Source organism: Pezoporus flaviventris, unplaced genomic scaffold, assembly GCF_033815535.1.
Source record: "Pezoporus flaviventris isolate CSIRO_AGI_PZ_B2104156 unplaced genomic scaffold, CSIRO_AGI_Pfla_v1 ptg000078l, whole genome shotgun sequence".
NCBI lineage: Eukaryota > Metazoa > Chordata > Aves > Psittaciformes > Psittacidae > Pezoporus > Pezoporus flaviventris.
In genome coordinates this window covers 18,977,178-18,998,235 of record NW_026892626.1, presented here as the reverse complement: position 1 = coordinate 18,998,235, position 21,058 = coordinate 18,977,178, and the positions used below count along the sequence as shown (strand labels likewise).

At 45.3% G+C, this 21,058-nt stretch overlaps 1 protein-coding gene across 6 annotated transcripts in view; it reads right to left on the bottom strand.

Moving 5' to 3' along the window:
- TNRC6A (trinucleotide repeat containing adaptor 6A) overlaps nt 1–21,058 on the bottom strand; it is a 46,636-nt gene that overhangs the window by 19,141 nt on the left and 6,437 nt on the right. For 4 of the 6 annotated variants that reach the window (XM_061474045.1, XM_061474048.1, XM_061474046.1 and 1 more), the window contains 4 exons: nt 15,392–15,482; nt 12,723–12,744; nt 5,260–5,595; nt 1,631–1,678 (listed from right to left, as the gene is read on the bottom strand). In XM_061474045.1, coding sequence (XP_061330029.1) covers nt 1,631–1,678; nt 5,260–5,595; nt 12,723–12,744; nt 15,392–15,482 — 497 coding nt within the window. The remainder of the gene's footprint in view (nt 1–1,630; nt 1,679–5,259; nt 5,596–12,722; nt 12,745–15,391; nt 15,483–21,058) is intronic. The other 2 variants (XM_061474047.1, XM_061474049.1) reach the window with 1 other exon arrangement.

Below are 21,058 nucleotides of genomic sequence, written 5' to 3'. Positions count from 1 at the left end.
ACCACCCTAAACATTGAGAAATCCCAGCTGACAACATACTGCTCTTGGTGACAAGCAAACCCAGCCAAGAGCAGCCCAGGCCTGCGCTTCTCCCCAGGACTATTCAGAAGTTGCAGGTGAACTTTTGCTGCTTGAATCCTGGACATAAATGAACTACATAAACCTGAGCTTCTTACAATCCAGTTTGTGCCTTACTAAAGCACTCCAAACTCAGGAATGAGCAACTGTAGCTGTTGGCCTCTGCAGTGGTTTCCTAACTGAAGCAAAGGACAGGAGAGCTGCCAGGGCAAGGGCACAGCATCCTGCTGCACCCAACCCTGCTCCCAGAGAGAGACCATCCTGCACAAGCTTTGCCTCTCCTCTCCCTGACACAGGGGAAGAGGGAGGATGAGGAGAGGAGGTTTAACACCTTCCCTTGAGAGCAGGCTTTGAGGAAAATGTGAAGGATGAAAACTTCAAGGAAAAAACAGAAAAGATGCAATGTGAAATGTTCTCCCAAGCCCTGCACCTGCTGCAGCCTTATGGGGACATGAACTAGAGCCACTACAGCCCCACAGCACTACCTGTGCTACTCAAGGCTTGTCAGACCTGCCTGGGAATACTGTGTTCAGTTTTGGACCTTGCTATACAGAAGAGTTGTGGACAGGCTGGAGAGGAACCAGAGAAGGGCCACAACGATGATCCAAGGACTGGGAAGACACATGAGTAAAAGCTGGGAGAGCTGGGACTGCTCAGCCTGGAGAACAGAAGGCTCAAGGGAAACCTAAGCCTCATGTTTGTGTTTAAAGGGTGGCTATCCCTTTTTACAAGGGGTCACATGGAAAGATATGGAGTGATGGGTACAAGTTACTCCTGGGGAGAGTCTGACAGGACCAAGAGCAAGAGGTTTTACAACAAGAACAACCAGCCATTGACTAATCTCCCCAGGGAAGTGTGCATTCCCCAGCGCTGGACACTGTTAAGAATCAGCTGGACAGGGTGCTGGGACATCTAGTCTAGGTCATGCTGTGCTTTGAAAGGTTGGAGCAGATGATTCCTGAGGACCCCTCAGAACCCTGGGATTCAGTGGTTTCCTGTGCATGTCCCCATGTCCTCACATAGCACATTTACTCCAAAATATACTTAAAAAATGAACAGCCAGTGTTCTTCACAACGACAAAGAGCAGCAGGGAACATGCAGAGCTGCAGGTGCTACCACAGTGTAAACTCAGCATTCAAACCAGAAAGGCCCAGACATGATTTCCTCCGCAGTGCTATGCAATGTCTCTAATCTAAAGCACAGGCTTGCACAGATTATTCAGTTTAATACCACAAAGAGGCAATTCAACATGTAAGCAGAAAGGTAAAAAACAGAAGACACTTAGTATTTTAAAGCTGAGATGCCACACAGTCAAAACATCCGTTCTGGTATGAATTCTGATGTTATTTTAGACAATGAAAAGGTTTAAGCAAATGTAGGATGCAATGGCACAGGGAAGCTATGTGTCAGACATTCACACAGCACATGCTATTGGAAAACAGAAGCCAAAGAAAAGAAACATGAATAAAACACTCGGACAAGACTGTGTGACGCATGTAACTACTACAAAGACATGCAGTGCAAAGCAAAGGGGAGATGTAAAGAGCTAACCTGACTGGTTAGGGGAGTGGCTCACCAAGTCCCGAATGGGAGGCATGCCTATGGAAAGAAAAGCAAGACAGTCACAGAAGTGTTACTCTGGTAAAGTACCAACAGCCCCCAGAGCACTCGTTGCTCTAACCCCATCCGTTAGTACCCCTTCCTCAGGAGAGGTTCAGCTGAGGAGCCACGTAGAGTCCAACTCCGGTTTAACACCAGTGTGTGCACAACAAACTTTCCTCCAGCCCTCTCTCATAGCTTCTTCCTCCTAAGAGTCCCATAGGCACTGTATGAAATCAAAGCGAATGTTTCCAATTCACAAGTCCTACAGTTGGAGACCATAACTGTTGTATTTAAGGCACTGCTTCCTAAATGAAGTCAGCCCCACCACTTCTAACTGCAGATCCCTGACCAAGGAAAAACCCTCAACTTCCAGGAAGAACCTTCTGTTCCCCAGGGCTTTGTCTGTAACATCGTTTTGCAGCTCTGCTGAGATGCACATGGACAAAGTGAGACCCACTCGCGCCAGAGCAGGACTCAGAGCGACTGGACTAACGCCAGGAGCCCGGCGCTGCTCTCCCGCTCTGCTCTGTCCCACAGTTGTAAGCAATTACTGCTGGCAAGTATTTCAGTTCAGTGCATAAATCATTTCATTGTGGAACAACCACCTGGCCAGCCCCATGTGTTACAAAGCAGAGGCAAACATGCCGAGGCAGCATTCAAGACCTTCTTTTCATGTGAAGTTTACATACGGGGGGGAAATATCAGCAAAGCAAACATCTGAACTGGGTATGAAAACGTTCTGATCAAGAGCCACTTATGTAGATTTCTTAGAATAACCACCTTGGTACAGACTATCTTTTTCACAAGTACTGCACGCCATGGGCTTCACTTGCATGTCTTTATTAAAGAAATAGGCCAGATGGCCTAGGAACAGCAGAAAAGAACAACTCACAGGACTACCCCTTCTTCAGCTTTCCTTCTAAACAAAGGGGGCTCATTTTCAGAAGAGATGATCGTCCACACAAAACACATGCGGACCATTGATACAGTTAAAAACTTCTCCAATACCAAACACTTAAAACACTTAGTGTGGCACGGGCAGTTAAAAGAAGGCTCTAAGTTTAACAGTACTGGTGCTGCTGGCTTTCACAAAGCACCTACCAAGCAGTTACCACCCCAGCTGGAACTGGGGATCGATCCTACCCCAGGGTATGCCAGGGAATAACAGATCAAATTCCTGCAGCCATTACAAAGTCCTGCAACTCTGACTGCAACACTTGAAGCTACAGTTTTCCTTTTAGCCCTAAAATACAGATCAATCCCAATATCCATTAAACAATGCTTTAAAAATAAAGAACATAATCTTCAAAGATATTGTGTTAAGGTATAAAATTTGTCAACCCAAATGGCCTATACATGGATATTCTTTCAATAGGAAGGGATCTACAGACATGCCAAATTTCATGAGATTTTGAGTTTTGGAGGTAACACAGAGAGCACCCAGAAGCTGTCATTGGAGGCTAAAAGAGGAACTAGAGAGTGAGACTGGGGCAGGCAAATGTCAGTGGTATTTCCTTTCAGATACCGAGGTGCCAGAAGGCATTAAGCCACTCACATGCTGCTGGACTACAGCCACCTCCGTGTTACAGAAGCCTGAAACCACCGCAAAAATCCAGCACTGAAAAGCACTTTCCTTTACATTATCACCTTCCCTACATTTCTTAAAGCACGTGACAAACAGGGAACTCCTGGTTATTAGAAAGAGCTCTTCCAAGCATACAGACACAGGCACCAAGGCAGGAGGCCTTGGCTGCACAACCCCACTTGTCCGATCCTGGTCCCCCGGAGCACAGCACCAAGCTAACGAAGACCCAATAGGATGCTGCAGATAATACAAACATTTTCTTAAGGTGGGAAAGGGCTTTGGCCAAACTTTCTCTCCCTAAAGGCTCCCAGAACCTTTCTGTTATCAGCCTGACTTGTGGACATGTTATTCAAACAACTAGTCTGTTCTTCCAACCACAGAACTACTCCAGGAAAGGAGGTCCCCACACACTCGCTGTGGCGCTATGGCACAGGGACACGTTGGCATCTCCCAGCCTAAAAGGCCCCCCAGCCACAGCAGCACAAAATCAAGCAAAACTGGGAAGAATGTGATACACAAACGGGAAGCCAACTGATTCACTATTGGGCTGGTGTTCACAGCAGAAGAGAAATGAAGAACACTATGCTCAAAGGGATCCTCTGGATACAATGAGGTGGTTTAACAGGTTGTATAAAGAGTAATAATTCTTGAGTTAGTTTACCTGTGAGGTTTTATCTAAATCACTACTGGCTACCATATAACTTGACCAGTAGGGGATACATGTTGGAGAAAAAGTTGCATCTTAGAAGCAAGCAAGTATACAAAAGGTTACTTTAAACCTTTATACAGGTGAACTAAAACCCCAAACATTAACTAAAAAATGACTTCTTGGAGTGGTAAAGAGCTCTCCCAGGATGTGACAAAAATAATACTGGAAAGTAATATCCAGCATTCCTCAGGGGGCACAGGGATAAGCTGCTTCCAACGCTCTGTTTACTTTCAGTTTAAATGTGCTTCTTCAAGATTAAGTAATCAGAACAGCTCAAAATTGAACTACAATTTGAAATATCACGGCTATATTCCAGAAACCTTCTTTTTTAGCTGAAGGGACCAGGAGTCACGTCCCTTGTGGTGCACAGAACACCAGTTCTGAGAAACAAACCTTGAGTGTGGAAGAAACTATTTGTGGGAAGACGTTCCATCAACATGCAAGTGTAAAAATAAGAAGGTATTTGCCCACCATATAAAGTGTTGGCATTAATACCAAATCCCCTTGAAAACCTACATCCCTATGAGGAAAGTTACTTTTTTATCCAGCCTAAATGAGACTGCCCTTATTGCCTCCCCAAATTGTCTGAGCTGCAGGACAGTACACTGACTGAACAGCAAATTACGCACATGTAACAGGTAAGCTTACTACTCTTAGAAGGGTATTTGAAGAGAAAGTGTAACAAGCCAACATAACAAAGGATAACTCAAATAGTAAAAGGTAAAGGTTGATCCATTTGCTAAGTCAACCAAGCTTTACATAGATGAACAAAGACAAACTCTGACCTAGCAGCAAAAAGCAACTCTCATATTCCAACCAAGCTGCATCCTGTCTGTCTTGCTAGATATGAAGAAGAAAAAAAACCCCAAAGTCTAGAGATGCTGTTCAGAACTATGTGAATGACACTTTCTTGGGAGATCCGTGTATCAAAACTGGATGCAGAAAGTGATGCTTCATACCACGACCATGCTTGCATCAATCATTAGGATAAAGACTGGAAACTCAGAGCAGAGCAGTGGTCACATTGGCTCCTGTTCAGAACCAGACAAATCCACTGTGCACCACTGGCAACAAGAAGCAACTATGATGTCTCAGGTTTCTATCTGTAACTTGCACACGGATGGCCCAAAGCATCCTGCAGCGTTTAATATTAAACTACGACACAGGACAATCTCTCATCATGCCACAGCTTACATGGGAGGTTTAAACGTTAGCTCAAGTATTTCACTGACAATTGAACTGAAACTGTTTGAGTTCAAAGGGCCACATGGCACCTGCCCTCACCTGGCTGTTTTTTGCTGCTGTTCGGCACCTCTCCGTTGGTCACTGGTTGTTTGTTTGTGACAGTGCTGCCTCCTGACTGGCCGTTCAATACTTTAGGAGTAGATCCCAGGTTTGCAGCTATCACTGGTAACTGCTGACCTCGTTTCAGAAGCTGTTTCTGTTCCTGGTGTCGAAATCGCGGTGGTACTTCACGAGGAGGGTATCGAGGCAAGGGCTGCTGCTGCTGGCTGCTGGCTGGGGCCCGCTTGGCATTATTATTAGTGCTGGTTGCTGGGGAAGTGCCGCTGGAGGTGACAGGCTGAGGCTGGCTTACACTGGTCTTGGTTTGTTCTGGCACTGCCCCCACCCCCAGAAAGAGAGAAAGTTGGACAAAGTTATTCATAAGAACAGCAACTCCAATTGAAGACTAAGCCAATATTCTTACACATCTGCATGTTGCATGTAACGGCAGCATTTCTTCTCGTGCCAGTGGTAACTCATTCCCCATTAACAGCTCAATTATCCCATAACCACACAGCTTTAATAGCACAGATTGGGAAGGAGAAATATATCTTACTATCACTCCTAACAAAGTTATCTTGGCTAAAGTATGCTACTACTAACAAAGTCTTTCTACAGGGCTTTCTGACAAATCAGCTTATTTAAGCATTTAAACTATTTTAATAAATACTTAAGTACTAAACCCCCCCAAATCTTACCCCAATGGGAAATTTAAGTGTTATACTGAGAAAAATGTTCTGGTTTTGTCCCAGAAGTAAAAGAGGTGAACAGGGCACACAGAACACCACTGGGACTTGCCTGCTCCAGCAGCCCTAGAATCCCAAGGGAAATGTGTTGGTGCCCTGAGGTCAAGCTGCTCCAGCAGGAGCAGCTAACAGCACCGGTACCCCACACAGCCTGGCAGGACTGTGCCAGTGGGCAACTGCAGCTCCAGTCTTGGCAGCATGGCCCCTTCAAGGCCAGATGAAGGTCAAACAGCTGGCAGAGGGCAGCTGGGAGGGAGCACACCAAACCCTGATGCTGGATGAAGGGAAAACCACATCATCCTCCATCCAGCACCTCCACCCAGCCAGTACATTGGTGGTGAGCATATGGTGTCCAGGTGTAAGTAATGTCACAGGTAAGTGTACTTTCTGTCTTACGCTTACCTGTACTTCCTGTCACAGGTAAGTGCACTTCCAACCCCTCACACTACTGACATGTCAATGTACTCTCCAGATTTCTTCATGATATCCACATAATGTGTATACATTCACTGTGGAACTCCCTGAGATAGCACAAGACTCGATCACGACCTCCCTCAGCACTGACCGGCCTGTGTGGTCGTCACCATCTCTGCTCAGAGCTTCACAAGGTCTGAGTGGCTGAAGGCAAACAGTTTAATCCATGTGGCATTCCTGCTGCTAACAGCGAGGGACAGCTCGGTGAGGACAGCTTCTCCAGTGACAAACACACGGCTGGATTTACTTCAAGAATAGCTCTGCACATTGGCATCATCTAAACATACACAACTTGAGGCTGAAGAGCAGCATCCTCCAACCATCTCCCCGCTGTCTTCCTTCAACAACTCCCTGGCATGGCAGCAGCAGGAACACTGTTACCACATGACCGTGTTTAATTTGGTTAAAGACCATTTTCTCATTCACTTTCAAGAACAGACTTGTGTGAATACAACATAAAAAATAAATGAAAACAAGCTCTTCAGGCTTTTAAATCCACTTGAACACTGACAGTGCTATTTATGACTACCGTTTCTTTTTGTTTCTCCTATAATACACAGTAACATGCTCTGAAAAACACAAGCACAAAGGCCTTCAGAATAAAATGTCCCCTCAGAGGCAGCACCTTCAGGTGCTCACCACCACACTGGCTCCACAGCAGCGACCCTGCTCCTCTATTTCACAGCTGACTGGAGCAGGACAGAATTAAGGAGAGGAATGGCCAGGACACAGGTTGATTTAATGTCCACAGGGAACAGGAGGTGTTCAAATGCCATTAGATACATGGGCAAGTTGATAGAAATCACCAGCACCGTATCAGATGCCACCAGTTTAAGCTGTTGCCTGTATTAAGAGTAGGTAACTGATTCCTTGCACAGTGTTTTGATGCATGTAATGCAGCAACAGATAATGATCAAAACCAGGTTTCACAAAGTAGTCCTGAACAAAGCTCTCCCATTGATTCCTTTTAAAATGCCCTGTGTCAAAAATCATTAAAATGAGTGAAAGTGACTGAACCTTGGCGGGGAGGAGCGCTATTTCAGCAGCTAGCGAAGAATTTGTCACCACTTCAATGCACGAGCTCTTATAGCACATTTCTGTGGTCTGGGTACTGCAACAAGCTTTGGAACTTAAAAAACCAACAGAAAACCACCAAAATTCTTCACATACCCCTATCTGTGCCACTGCAGCCCAAATCTTGCTGCTCTGACCCATCAAAGTGCCTCCTGCTGCCACCCATCCACACCAACAGCTCTGCACAGCGAGGGGTGCCGACAAGGACAACCGCTGCCTGCAGCCAGGACACCCCTATCAAGCAATGGCACCAGGGAGGGACACAAACCCCTCTGCACGCTGGACCTGAGCTTTCTCATTAATGTCAGCTTAGGTGGAGAGTACCCCCAGCTTGAGGGGATTTTCTGATACAACCCACATCACCCCTGAACAGGCCACGGAGGAGACTCAGTTTTCCTGCACTCCCCCTTCATTCTGTGCAACTGCTCCTTTGGATCAAGTAAAATCATTTCTATGTGACATTCCATGAGACACCCCAACCCAGCTGCCAGCAGCGCTTACGGCAACACAGCAACATTAATACTTCCATAATTAAAGCTGCTTTAAGACAAAGTGTGTATTATAACAGAATCCAACTTGCAGGTAACCGAATCGCCCTCGACCATAAACACACCATGTCCTGCCCAGCCAGCCCCTGGGCTATGACACAAACAGCTCAAGAAATCTGTGTTTCTCATGTATTCTGTGCATTCATTTCCTTAGCAAACATGGCCATAAAGCCAGCAAACTGAATGGAAATCTACCCTGCAAAAGCTGGACTAAAGAATCAACAGTTTACATTCATATGCTAATTTCAAACTGGAATTAACCCAAAGTGCAACATGGATTAACTGCAGTTTCCCATCGCTTCCCCAAGTACCCTAGACTTCAGTTTTAAGCAATACAATTGCCCCTGTCCAACGTTTTCTGGTCCACACCTTCAGCAGACTAAATAATACATTAATATTCCAACATGGCTACGATAAATTCCAACAGCCCTTAATCCCTACCTTAACATTTCAGTTTGTCATAAACGAGTTGCTGGCTCGGTAAAGTTTGCTCTGCCCACCAGTATGCGATGTAGAATCACACCAGGGCAGAAAGCTCCCACTACCACCAGCACAGCTCATTTACCACCAGCGAGCTTACAGAAGCGAGCAGTAAAAAGGAGGTTTCCATAAAGCACAAACCTGCTGCAAGCCCGGAGCAGGGGATGGAGAGGTTACAGTGAACAGAGGGATTCCAAAGAGAGACGCTTCCAACTTGTGTTGCTTTCCCACTCGGCAGACTTCACCAGAAAATGGAGGAGAAGCATGGTGTCATTTTACTGCTCCTGGAGAGCCGCTGCCAGCTCCTCCTGAGCGGGGCCACGGCTCCCTCCAGCCCCAAAAATGGCAGCCCTGCCACTAACTTTAGTGCAGATGGAAACCAGCTTCTTGCTCGCACCGGCCCGGCGGGCAGAGATCAAATCCCTCCCGAAGCACACAAAGAGCAGCACCGAGCTGTCATTTAAGTGTTTCTTCTCGCTGCTGCCGGAGCTGACCTCTGAGAAATGTGTTGTGCGGCTCCCTGCCCGCGTGCCATGCCCCCGAGAGTTGTCAGTGCTGGAATGCTGAAGGGCAAGCGGAGGAAGCCTGGCGCTGGCGCTGACACACGTAAGATGTAGTGCTAGAATTTTCCTGGTGGAAAAATGGCCGCAGCTGTAAGCTGAGCGAGCCGAGCTGGAAAATATCCCACCGCTGCCAAGCCGTTAACCCCTGCGCCGCCGCGCCGAGGGGAGCCCCGGCTCTCCCAGCACAGTGCTCCTCACTGGGCATCGACGCCGTTCGCCTCCAGCATCGAAACGTTAACAGGCTTTCCGAGCTGGAAAAGCACAGGGAGGGAAGTGACAGAAAAAACCCCACAAAGACCAGAGGAGGCTGTGTTGGGGCAATGGTGCTTCCCAGCAAAGAAAACGAGTACCAAGTTTCCAAGGTGGGAAATATGAGTCAAAGATTTCAGCTCCACACCCAGCTATTTTTAAAAGCCCTTTCCGTTTCAGTGGTTGACTCAAAGTTGATTCTGCTCTGCAGCAGCAGCAGTGCTTTACGCCTCTGCCTTGACAAAGCAGAGCAATGCGGGGCTGAAGACTGACAGCAGTTTTCAGCTCCTGCTCGCACTGTTTCCCGACACGCAGCAGCACTGGGAACAGCTCACCACAACACTAGCACCTACACTGCCCTTTAGTTCCCACAAACTACTTTGCTAGGGTATTATGTATGTGCACTGAAGTGTGTGCAAAGAGACATTTCAGCTCCTGAGGACATCTCCTGCTGGAGAAGCACACTGTGATTGCTGAAGTGAGCACAACAAAACTCAAATGTTCTTAAGCAGCATTTACTCGAGTGCTTGGCTTCTCAGCAGCTACTTGTGGCCATGGTGCAGTTTGCAGAGCCCTGTTTTAGGAGGAATTCAGGATAAACTGATTGATTTGTCCATCTTTAACAGCGCTGACATTAAACACAGCAAAAATACCCTGCTGTGGTAGAAGGAATACCACAACACTTGTCAGTTCTGCAGTATTCTCCTCAAATAAGGCCTTCAAATGACGCTTATTTTTTCCCCAAACGCCTGGCAGTGGAGCACTTGGAGGGCACTTGTTGAGTGTGAATGTGTTGCGCCAGCTGCTGCACAAACGAACCTTCACTTGGCAACTAAGCTATACACTAACTCCTATGAACTGCCTCTTTTCCTTTAATACAGCCAGACATGTAAAACTAGACGGGTTGGACCATCTGAAATCCACAGGAATGACACACATGCATTTGTAATGACAACACTACAGTATTAAGACATTCCTTGTACCAGAAACATCTGCATCGGCATCATCTTCATTACTTCCGTCCCTAATCCTGAACGGGAAAAAATCAGCACTACTAACTTCCTCGGAAGGCAGTCTTAGTGCTTTACACGACCACAGGTAGCTACTTCAGCTGTTAAACAGCAACTTCTGCCTTCGCTAAAGCAACATTTTGGAGCCTCCCAAACTACGCTACCAACCACCCTTGCCACTTAACCAGCTCCTTCCTGAAAGGAGGAACGTAAGTGTGAATTATTTAGAGATCCCATACTCTGCTATTTTATCTTCAGCTCATGCACAGAATGAATTATTTAAGACATTAACGTGATGGAAACTTGGAAACTAATGAAACATTCATTTGCATCCTGAACACAAGCAGGCAGAACCAGCGATGCCATGAAAGCGCTTTGTGCAATGTAACCACGGATTTTGTTCCTAGAGAAACTGTTGCACAAAGTCCTCTATCTGAACCGCCTCATGCCTGCTCCGCTTCAGGACAGGCAGCGTGTGCGTGTGCCTGTGACAGCTCCACATTCCTGATGAACTTCCTGAAATACCCTGTTAATAATAAGAATGTAACACTGAAGCTAGAACTTAACAGTTCCTCAGTAACCATCAGGCTCCAAGGAGAAAATGAACAGAAGAACATAATAAAAAGACTGGCTGTCCTTCAAGAGAAGGCAGTTTTCACCCAACCAGGTACCTCAGGGCAGGATTTGTGCCCTCCTGCTATTTTGAGCCGTGCTGTGATGCCGGGATGCCAGCACAGCACAAGTCCATAGGTCAAATGTTCATTCAAAATGGACCTTATTATTTACACTCTGTTTCACCACTTTCTTCTTTGCTGTCTTTTCAGATATATTTTATTGCTTCAGAGTAAAACCAAACACTTTGACAATTCTTCATTTACATCTGGCATATTATCTCAGAAGCCTTATGGCAGGAACGTGCAGGGGAAAACAAACGCTCAGCCTGTACCGCAAGTGTAATTCCATGCACTGTTTGAAAAAGGGTGCTTTAAAAAACAAGCAAAGCATATTTATTGATTACAATACACTTTCAGCAGTTTTATTAAGCACTCATACAAAGACACACACAGAATTCCCAGCTGGTCTCAGTGCCCGGAGCCAGGCTGGAAGGGCAGGACCCGCACTCAGCCCTGTGAAACCCAGAGGACAGCTGCACATCTGGAACGTGGGCTCTCATCAGCAGCACTGGTGCAGCTCCCACTGCCTCAAGTGATCACTACTCACAGCAAAAGCACCATCCTCCTCCTCACAGAGCTCCCTGAGACACGAACCCAGGCTGGCCTCACTCCCTCCTCAGAGCCCGAAAACCTGCTGCTCCTACCCTTACCTATTTTCTTTTCCCATTTAAACAGGCACTAAAGTATACACTGCATTTAAATAAACGAGACAAAACCATGCCTCCTGATAGCTGTAATTGCGCTGCAGCCCTCAGCAGGAGCATCAGTGCATTTTGTATGTGAGGAACCTGCCTCCTCCATTCCAACCTCATGTGAATGAGGATGCTGCTTCAAAGGCACATTCCACAGTAATGGCCACTTCCATTTGTTTCTCTGCTCTTCCCAAGCACAGTATGTCCTCTACCATTTTACTACCTTCATGCCAGAACAGCACTTCAAACACCTTTTGATTTTCCAGCAGTAATTGCATCTCTGCCAAGCAGGGCTTCTGAGCTCCTGCTTCTACCACTGCTCCAGTGAGTAGTAAATTAAAGCCAATGTTCCCCGAAAACAGGGCTGCAGCAAGCACTCCACATGAACACCTAAGCAATTACTGTCCACTTCCCAACTAACAGGTTAAGAGCTAGAGTTAAAGAGCAAGTGAAAAGAATCCCTCTCCCCCTTCTCTGGAGGCTGGTTGAAATGGGGATCTGCATGAACCCCACAAACATTTAGAATAACTGTGGCATTCTCAGCCTGCCACCAAACATCAGAATTACAGCTTCCAGGTATGGCCATCGTGATCATTCTGGCAGGATGAACCCTCCACATGCAATAGTTAGTTATGGCCAGATATATCCATTACTTGTCTACCAAAAATGGGAAGGCAGAAAGCAAATAAAGAAAAGAACTCAAGGTATTATGTATATGCCTGGTGCTGTTTAAGTAACGGAGCATGGAAACCAGGAAGAACAGAAGAGTCCAATCCCTGGAACACCCCCTTGGTCATTACTGTTCTGTGGTCACTGTTTGAAACAGTACAACCAAAGTTTCAAGAAGCCCATCATTCAGTTGCGAGAAGAGCTTTCGGGTGACCCATCTGATTCAACATATTTAACAATGAAGGAATAACACAGAGAACAGAAATAACTGTAAAGTAACTTACCTTTGATTTTTTGTTCAATGGCCTAGAACAAGAAAAGAAAAGTGTCAGTGATGTGTGCAGATAAAACCCCTGCATGCACGTGCCGCTTCATAAAGCAACATTAGCTTCTGATTCCCCTCTTTTAACATGTTTTAGAGTTATTTAATTATCTACTTCAGAAGTGTCTCTAACCACACCATGCCTATTATTCTTCATGCTTAGAAAGCTGTTTAAATGTTACAGAAGACAAAATTAATTTGAAAGATAAGTACATGAAACAGACTGCATTAAACTTGCAAATGAAGATGTTTTGAGCGAGTTAAAAACTGTGCCTGGAAGCAAAGAACTGCCACCACTTTTATTGCAGAGGGAGGGACTAGACATGTAAAGAAGAAAGGAAATGCAAAGACTTTCCAAGTCATTTTCAAGACTCAACCGGCTACACCTATGATACTGCCAACATTAGAGAACTGTTTGACTAAAATTGCAATTAAAAATCACAGGATAAATACAGGGAGAGAAACACGTCTGGTATGGAAGCACACCTTAACTGCAAGGGTTTAACTATAAACCAGCAAAACTGAGTTCTCAAAAGCACAGCTCATAGTTCTCCCTACCTGCAACTAGAGTTTTCTTAATTATCACTATTAAAATGCACTATTGCCAAAGCACAACGAGATTTAATTGGATATGGTCACTCTGGTAGCCGTATACAGCCCATTTTAATTACGGTATCACATAAATTCATAGGAGGCAATAAATTTGCCGTAATACTTAAGCTATGATTGTCTATAATTGAAACTGTGAGGGGAATGGAGCACGTGTGCGTGCAATAGAGATTTACCGATCCATTGATCTAATCTGAGTCTTGGCCAGGTTCAGACACTAGCACTGGAAGGGCTGACTACCGAAACACTCACAACAGCTCTCCAGTGCCACAGCCTCACTTCTCCTATGGAAATCAAGAGAGCCTTAAGCCTTAACCCCCCCCCCAGCTTCTTTAGCTGACAAAGGCAAGTGTACACACAGAAACTGTAGCTGTACTGTCCAGGAGTTCAAAATGTGGCCCCCTTGCTCCCACGAAACCCTGAGCAGAAGCTTTTCAGGTTTCTTATTTATGCTCTTTGCTAGAAACAGCTGCAAATGGAGACCCTGCAAAGCCTCTTCCGAAGAACTCCACTTACTGCAGCGCATCAGCCACTGAGCTAGGAAACCAAAGCAGGGCTAACGCTTGCACCAGGGTTATCAAGCCCCCCACCCCACTTCAGTTTCAGTTTTGCCAATTTTACCCTATTACGCTGCTTCCAACACCACTGCCAGTATCCCCACCTGCCAGAAGGCAGCTCCTGTGCTTGGGGCCTCATATAACGCACCACAACTCTTCATCACACTCTTTGCTCGACAGATCTGGTTCAAAACTGTATTTTGAAGGCTTGGGAAGTTGTGTATGCACTTCAGCTCCTGGGTGTTGCATGCACAGGAGCTGGCTTTGAACCAAGCGTCCAAACCCCATGTGCATACCGTCATAAAAACGAGACTGGATGTCCCACAGAAGCTGCTCGGCATCAGGATGCAAGCAGAGAGCATGCCTTCTCCAGTTCAACCATCACACCTCTGCGACTGCTGCTGCTGTTCTAGTATGCCTTTTAGATCAAATTATCACAAAACTACAGAATACATAAACCCAAGCACCAGCTTTCTCTTCCACAGCAAAATGACACGATGTCCCTTCAGTTCTTGCCATGCCCATGTGCGTGTTTAGAGCTTACCCTGGAGAGCTGGTAACCTCCTCCCCTCCTCAGCTCTGACTTAAGAGCCAATTCACTGACCCATGAACAGCAACATGAGACAACCTAGAACTTTTCAAACAATTTTTTGCTGTTTCTGACCCTCCACAGCACCTAGAGACATGTGTGGAAGAGAAGAGGTCACATTCCAAAATACACCAGAACCTGGTCACAGTAAAATGCTTTAAAAGGCTTTGCTGGGGAGCCTGTGGTTGAGAACACAAACCAGGATGCTCTTAAGAGACACATCCAGCATTAGTCAGTGGAAATCAGAGGAAACTGCTAAGCAGGTTCCCTCTGCTCCCACCTGAAACGGACACGTTTACAAACACATTTACAAGCTCCTCTGAAGCTCAGGGTCAATATTAAGAATCAATGGCCATAATGAGTATCTTGACCGTAAACAGGACTCTGAATCATTCACTCTGAAGCGTTTCTGTGATGCTTCCATCCCAATACACCTCTGCTGTCAATATTTTCATTTTTATCCGCCTTCCTTCATACAAACTGTCTTATGACGCATGTTTCCATATGGAAGGATAAGAATATACAGTAAAGGAAGGATGCAGCTGAAAGTCACCATCTTAAAAAAGAGCTAATTTTATTCTACTAATAAATGCATTAACATTGAGGAAGTTTTTAAACGTGAAACCACTTCAACTGGGAAATCAGGAAAGAGAATGCTCATCTCAGAACATTTAACCTCTGACAAAATGGATCACAAAGCCAATAAAGATGTTCAATGTATCAGTTACCACTAAGTAACTGACAGCACATTTAAAGCTTAGAACATTAAATTAAACAGAAAACACTTCTGAATAACCACAGCTGACCCAGCATTTACCAGTGATGAAACTAAAGTAACCCAGAAGCAGGGCGGTTACCTTTGAATGTCCAACATACCTTTTTTTGAGCAGCTTCCTTCTTCTTCTTGTCTTCTTTTCTCTTTTTCCTTTCTTCCATCAACTGTTCTTCCTCTTCTTGCACAAAATCCCTGAACCACACAGTTTGTAATTAACTTCCCCAAAATACAATCTGTACACACTTACATTCATTTTAGAACAATTATTTCACAGTGACACAAAAGGACAGGGGAATTCTACTTCTAATTGGATAATATTTCTATAGGGACTGTGCAAACCACAAGTGACACAACGTGAAGAGCAGCTGCAGTGTCAGGCTACATGTAAGAGCTTCTTTTTCCAAAAGTTACAATGAAGGCTCAGCCATAAATCCCATTCAAAAGGCAGCACAAATTCAGATGTAGGTTAATCCCTGCCTGCTATTGTGCATTGCCATGACTGAGCACACACGTCACGGCTCACCCCGTCAGGCAATGGGTTCCCTGCAGCCACACAGACCCTTTGGTGCTGCCCCCACTGCCTGATCAGCTCCCTGATCCCAAACACCACCTCTGCCAAGCAACACCCCTTGTGTGCACTGTATGTGTGGCACTGTTGACATAAAGCACACATGAACTAGCTGGCACGTGAGCTGAAGAGCATGGGCACACCAGAGCTGTCAACAGCACAGCAATTCTGGAGCGCCTTAAACAAGTGACAAAACCATAACTTGACAGAAGTGAAAACAAACCCCATGGCATTAATCTGAATTCAGTTAATACAAGGTTTTACATGCTAAAACGGAAGGTTTAGCAGCAACAGCACTCTGCGGATTGCACTGTTTAAAAACAGACTTCAGCCAAGGCAAGAGGAAAGGCAGGACATGGGGAGTATAAAAAGCAGGAAGAACTGCAGAGGTGCAAGCACACTTGAAGCCATTAGGGACTGCAGGGACCAAGATGTGACACAAATGTCAGGATAATGGAAACAAACTTTTCTTTAAGGCCATGCTTGGAGAGATGCAGGGATTCTTGATAAGAATGAGGACATGACCGACAGAACAGACCATGGTCACGGGCAGGCACAAAAGCATCTGGGCTAATGGTGCAAAGAGCTCGTGGCAACATGAATGTGCAAGTGAAGATCAGTTGGTTGTGTTGTATATGAGACTAAAACCAACTGCTCACAGAAAGGATGATTCTGAAGTTTAGGAAGTAACAATAAAGCTGGATATAAACATCAAACAGTGGTGGCAGTTAGCTTTTGCTAGAGCACGGTAACAGGAAGACAACATACAGTTACTTAAGCGTTTGAGAGTTGGAGAACAAAGCCTTCCTGTAGGCTAGAAAGCCTATCTGCAAGAAATTCTCTGCCCTTTCAGGGTCAGGAGTATTTCTGAGTTCAAAGCTCAGAAGCTGTTGCCCCACCAGTGCTGACCATACAGTCAGGTGATGAAATTTAAAGAACAGGTTGAAGATGTTTTTCAGACCTCTTTCTGCAGCGTACATCTAGGGTATAACACACATCCCTCCCATTTCTGAATCTCAACATGAGCTCCACTGCACATCCACCCTGGGCAAACTGCTTCTTCACACCAATCCTAATTTCTGTGATACTCTGAGTGGGATGTGGGAACAAACTCCATACGTCCTGAGTAAGTAAAGGAAGAAGACACCAAGTTCGCTCTTTGAATAACCTTCAAAGATCAGCACAAGTCCTCTCTTTTAAAGGAACATTTCACATGCAGCTGGTTTTCTCCCAATCTGTACACACTCTAACCCATCAGCTGCAGCTCAAGTAACAGGAGGTGCTCGGATTCAAAGGTGCTGTGGAGATCTCTGGGCAGCAAAACTGATCAGAGACATGGAGGTGATTTACTGTGGCAAAAGAAAAGGCCAAGAAACAACTGCTGGAAGGGAATGAACACCCCTGTTTGTGATGAGTGGTCCTGTCTGGTGCCTATCTCCAGAATTCAGCTCTGCACAAGAAAAGCACTGCTTTTATCTTTGCCAAGATATAGCTACACGTCAGAAGCAAAGCCAATTGAATACAGTAAAAACCAAGGCACTCTGCAAATATTAGGACTTTCATTACTTATTTAGCTATGTAAGTAATTGGTGAATTCTACTTTTAAGACAGCTCAAGTCCCTTTTAAAATGAGTGCAAGTGCAGGCATCACTCTGGTTTGGTTTTGCCCTTTCTCATTTTTAGTTTTTAAACCCACATGTGCCTCCCAGGTGCCTGGCTCCACTGGGACAAATCCAAGCCACCGCCTCCCTTTTTAATTAGACAGAAGCTTCTTTCAGCAAGTGCCTCCCACTGCAGTGGTGTCAGTGTAAGCGATACTCAACAGCAGCTCAGCAGGTCTCTCCCTTACAGCAGCTCAGCACACTCTGCACTCTGTGTAACACTGCCATGCCCTGGGAAGAGAACGTACCCCCTTCCTGCTGCCCACCTGAGCTCTCCCTTTAAACTTTGAGCCTGTTCTTTTGCCCATTGTGTGATTCTTCAGCATGAAAAGTGGTTCCCCTCCCGCTAAGGTCAATGCTGCAATAACGATACTTGTATTTGAATGTCAAGTCGTGGCCACTTGGCTATTATTAACAGTGGTTTCAAACAAGAAGAGCTGTGGCAGTATTTTCACATGACATTCACTGTGGAAGAAGAGAGCCAGCAACATGTAAATTATTTATAGGGCACAGAAACTTCTGAGACTATTACCGTGAGCACACCAGGAAAAAAAACTCAGGACTGCATTTTGGCTAAGTGACTGAAGCAGTTTTCTCCAATCTATTTTTATTACTGCTAATACTGCCAGACAGCAGCTATGCTTTATCTGGATGGCAAAAATCAATTTGTCTGGGGGGAGGAAAGTTTTGTATTCCCAAACCAAGTATTTCTTAATTAGAAATCTCTTTTGTGACTTCTCTCTGTAAACAGAGTCTTTGGAACACGGTTACGTGTGTCTGTAGAGCAACTCACACAAACAAGAATCAGTTTTCATCCGACCTGTTGAAAACTTTACTCTCATTGCAACTCCAATTTCATCCTCTACTGATTTCTTTTCCCAGTGCTCCCTTCTTTTGGAATAACACTGATCTCTTGTACATCCAGCATCCTTTTTCTCCTCTCCCACTCTTGGGGTGACTTTTGGCCCATCAGCCCATGCTATGTGTCACCAGATGCAGCCTGGCATCGCAGATGTTTACCAGAGGAACAGCTGCAGCGTACTCTGACCATGAGCAGTCAAATACCACCCGACTCCTTCACCCTGCATACCCAGAGCAGCAGAGCAAGGCTCCCAAGAGTTTCCACAGGTCAGATGCTGTCTTTTAAGATTCTCTAATACCAGAGAGCAAGCATTAGTTAGTTCTTTTTTAAAGGAATTACTGCCGATGTTTTTAGGTTTGCAAAAAAAAACAAACAACCCTAAAAATGTTATTTCTGAGCCCCCTCTATTTCAGTTGCACTGAAAGTCACAAACCATCACATACACTGTGGCTGTTTGGCATTTGATCACAGTTTTATCATCTGGCTGCAACTAGTCTCACTGGAAATGCAGTGCTGCATTTGCAATTAGGGCTCAGAAATTATTTCATGGACAACTAAGAGGTTACTCACATACCCACAGAACACAGTCACGGTTGGCCAGTTTCATTTAAAGCAACCCCTTGGATGCTTTACAAAGCTGAGGTAATGATTAGCCCGCAGTGACACGTGTGCTCTGTAAAGGTGATGCAGAAGCCAGCTTTGTCCATCCTGACACCTCCCCATGACATCCTCTTTCCCAAGGGGAGGGAGCATGCTGTGATCCAGCCATCGTTGTGCAGCATCAGCCTGTTCTGGCCACTCTCCTTCCTGGGGTCCCCCATCCCCAGGTCTCCTCAGCACTGGCAGGTGCATGTCTGACAGGAGGCAGTGTCCAGGGCCAGGCTGGATGGGCTTGGAGCAAGCTGCTCTAGTGGAATGTGTCCCTGCCCATGGCAGGGGGTTGGGAGTGGATGAGCTTTAAGGTCCCTTCAATCCAAACCATTCTACAAGCCTATGAGGTGTACCAATGCTGCAGGGTGGTACACTGCTTAGGACTGTGGATGGGAACAAAACTTCCAGGGGTCCTAATAACCTGAGAAGATTTCCAGGAGGTGAGAAAGCCACTGATGCTCTGCCTTGTGTTACAACTTTCAGTGTGTCACAGCCGAAACGAACATGAACTGAATACACGAACTGAAAAACCATTCCGTGTTTGAAGCAAGCTGTAGCACTTTCAAGAGCAAGCAGAATGCAAAGTAGCATTTCACAGGAAAAAAAAGTAACTCGTCAATCCTGCTGCAGCCACATCAACAAGATCAGGTTTTATTTTTGGAATACAGATGCTAACACTAACACACCACGGTCTCTGGAATATTCTAGCACAGCATCAGCTTTTTGTTCCCACACAGGAGCAATAAAACTCCTAAATGATGACACCGTGATCATTCTGTTTTCATGTGTTTAAGAAAAACAGCTTTCAGATTACAAAGCCACGTTAAAACACATTGGAAACCTCTTGTGATGAGTATCAGGACCTTAGCAACACTTGAAAAACATTACCCACCTACAGTCCACGACATGTTTTTAAAAGTATTAGATGATCATTGTAATGTTAATTCTCAGTGACTGGAAAACAGAACTAACCCAACTGTACAGTTAAATAACAACAGTAACAGCCTTACTGCCCCTGCTCCTCACAGGAAACGGAATCTCTCCAGGAGGGCAGCCCTATTCCCACCACCCTCCCGCACAAACATAAACCTGAGATACAAATCCAGATTCACCTATTAAGTCATCACATCTGAAGCAGAGCTCCTGCATCGCCATCTCTGACAGCTGAAGGCGCACACTCCCTTTATTCTTGCTAACACATTAACACAGGCCCTCAACAGACAGCAAATGATGGTATTTATGCCTCAGATTCCAGCACCCATTAGAACACACCACAAACAAGCTACATTTTTAATGCTACTCCTTGAGAAACACAATGTTACGCAGTGTTTCCCATTTATCATCCCAGGCTTTAATAGCCACCTTTTCCCACTGTATTATTCTTTGTGTACAAACTATCAGCAGCTTCATGTTATTTTATAGCACGTAACAAGAAACACTGCAGGAATCTGGTCTCACAGTAACAAGACAAAGCCAGAAAACGAGCAAGTTCTTTTGCTGGGCTTTGCCCTACATAGGGGTAGGTTTAATCCACCCCCCTGTGTCAGAGGTGTCTGTCACAGCACTCTCAGTCCATCAGCTGGCCAAATGAAAAGAAACAACTGAGAACTGAATTTGGATTTATAAGATGAAGATATGAACAGACCTCTGTTATCGCCCATCAGTCACCCAACTTTCACTAAAACACAGGTACAGGGAGTTTCCTTTTCCTCCTGTATAGCTGAATCGGCTTGCTCAAGGTTAAATGGCCTTAGCAGAAATGCAAACCCTATTTTTCATTTTAGACCAGCTGGAAATTAAATACCTCATCATAAGAAATGCACATCTGAGGCTGGAGCAGAGGCCTGGGCTTTAAACAGCTTAACTTGAAAAGGGCTTTATGTCCAAGTGACACCGAATAAAAACGGATCTAGATCTCAGGAGAGGCTGCACATCAATGGCTCTGAGAGGATACAAGCAGAACCTGCCAGAATGTGCCTCACTTCAAACAGAAGGAGCATCAGATAAATATTGTTATTTACTGAAA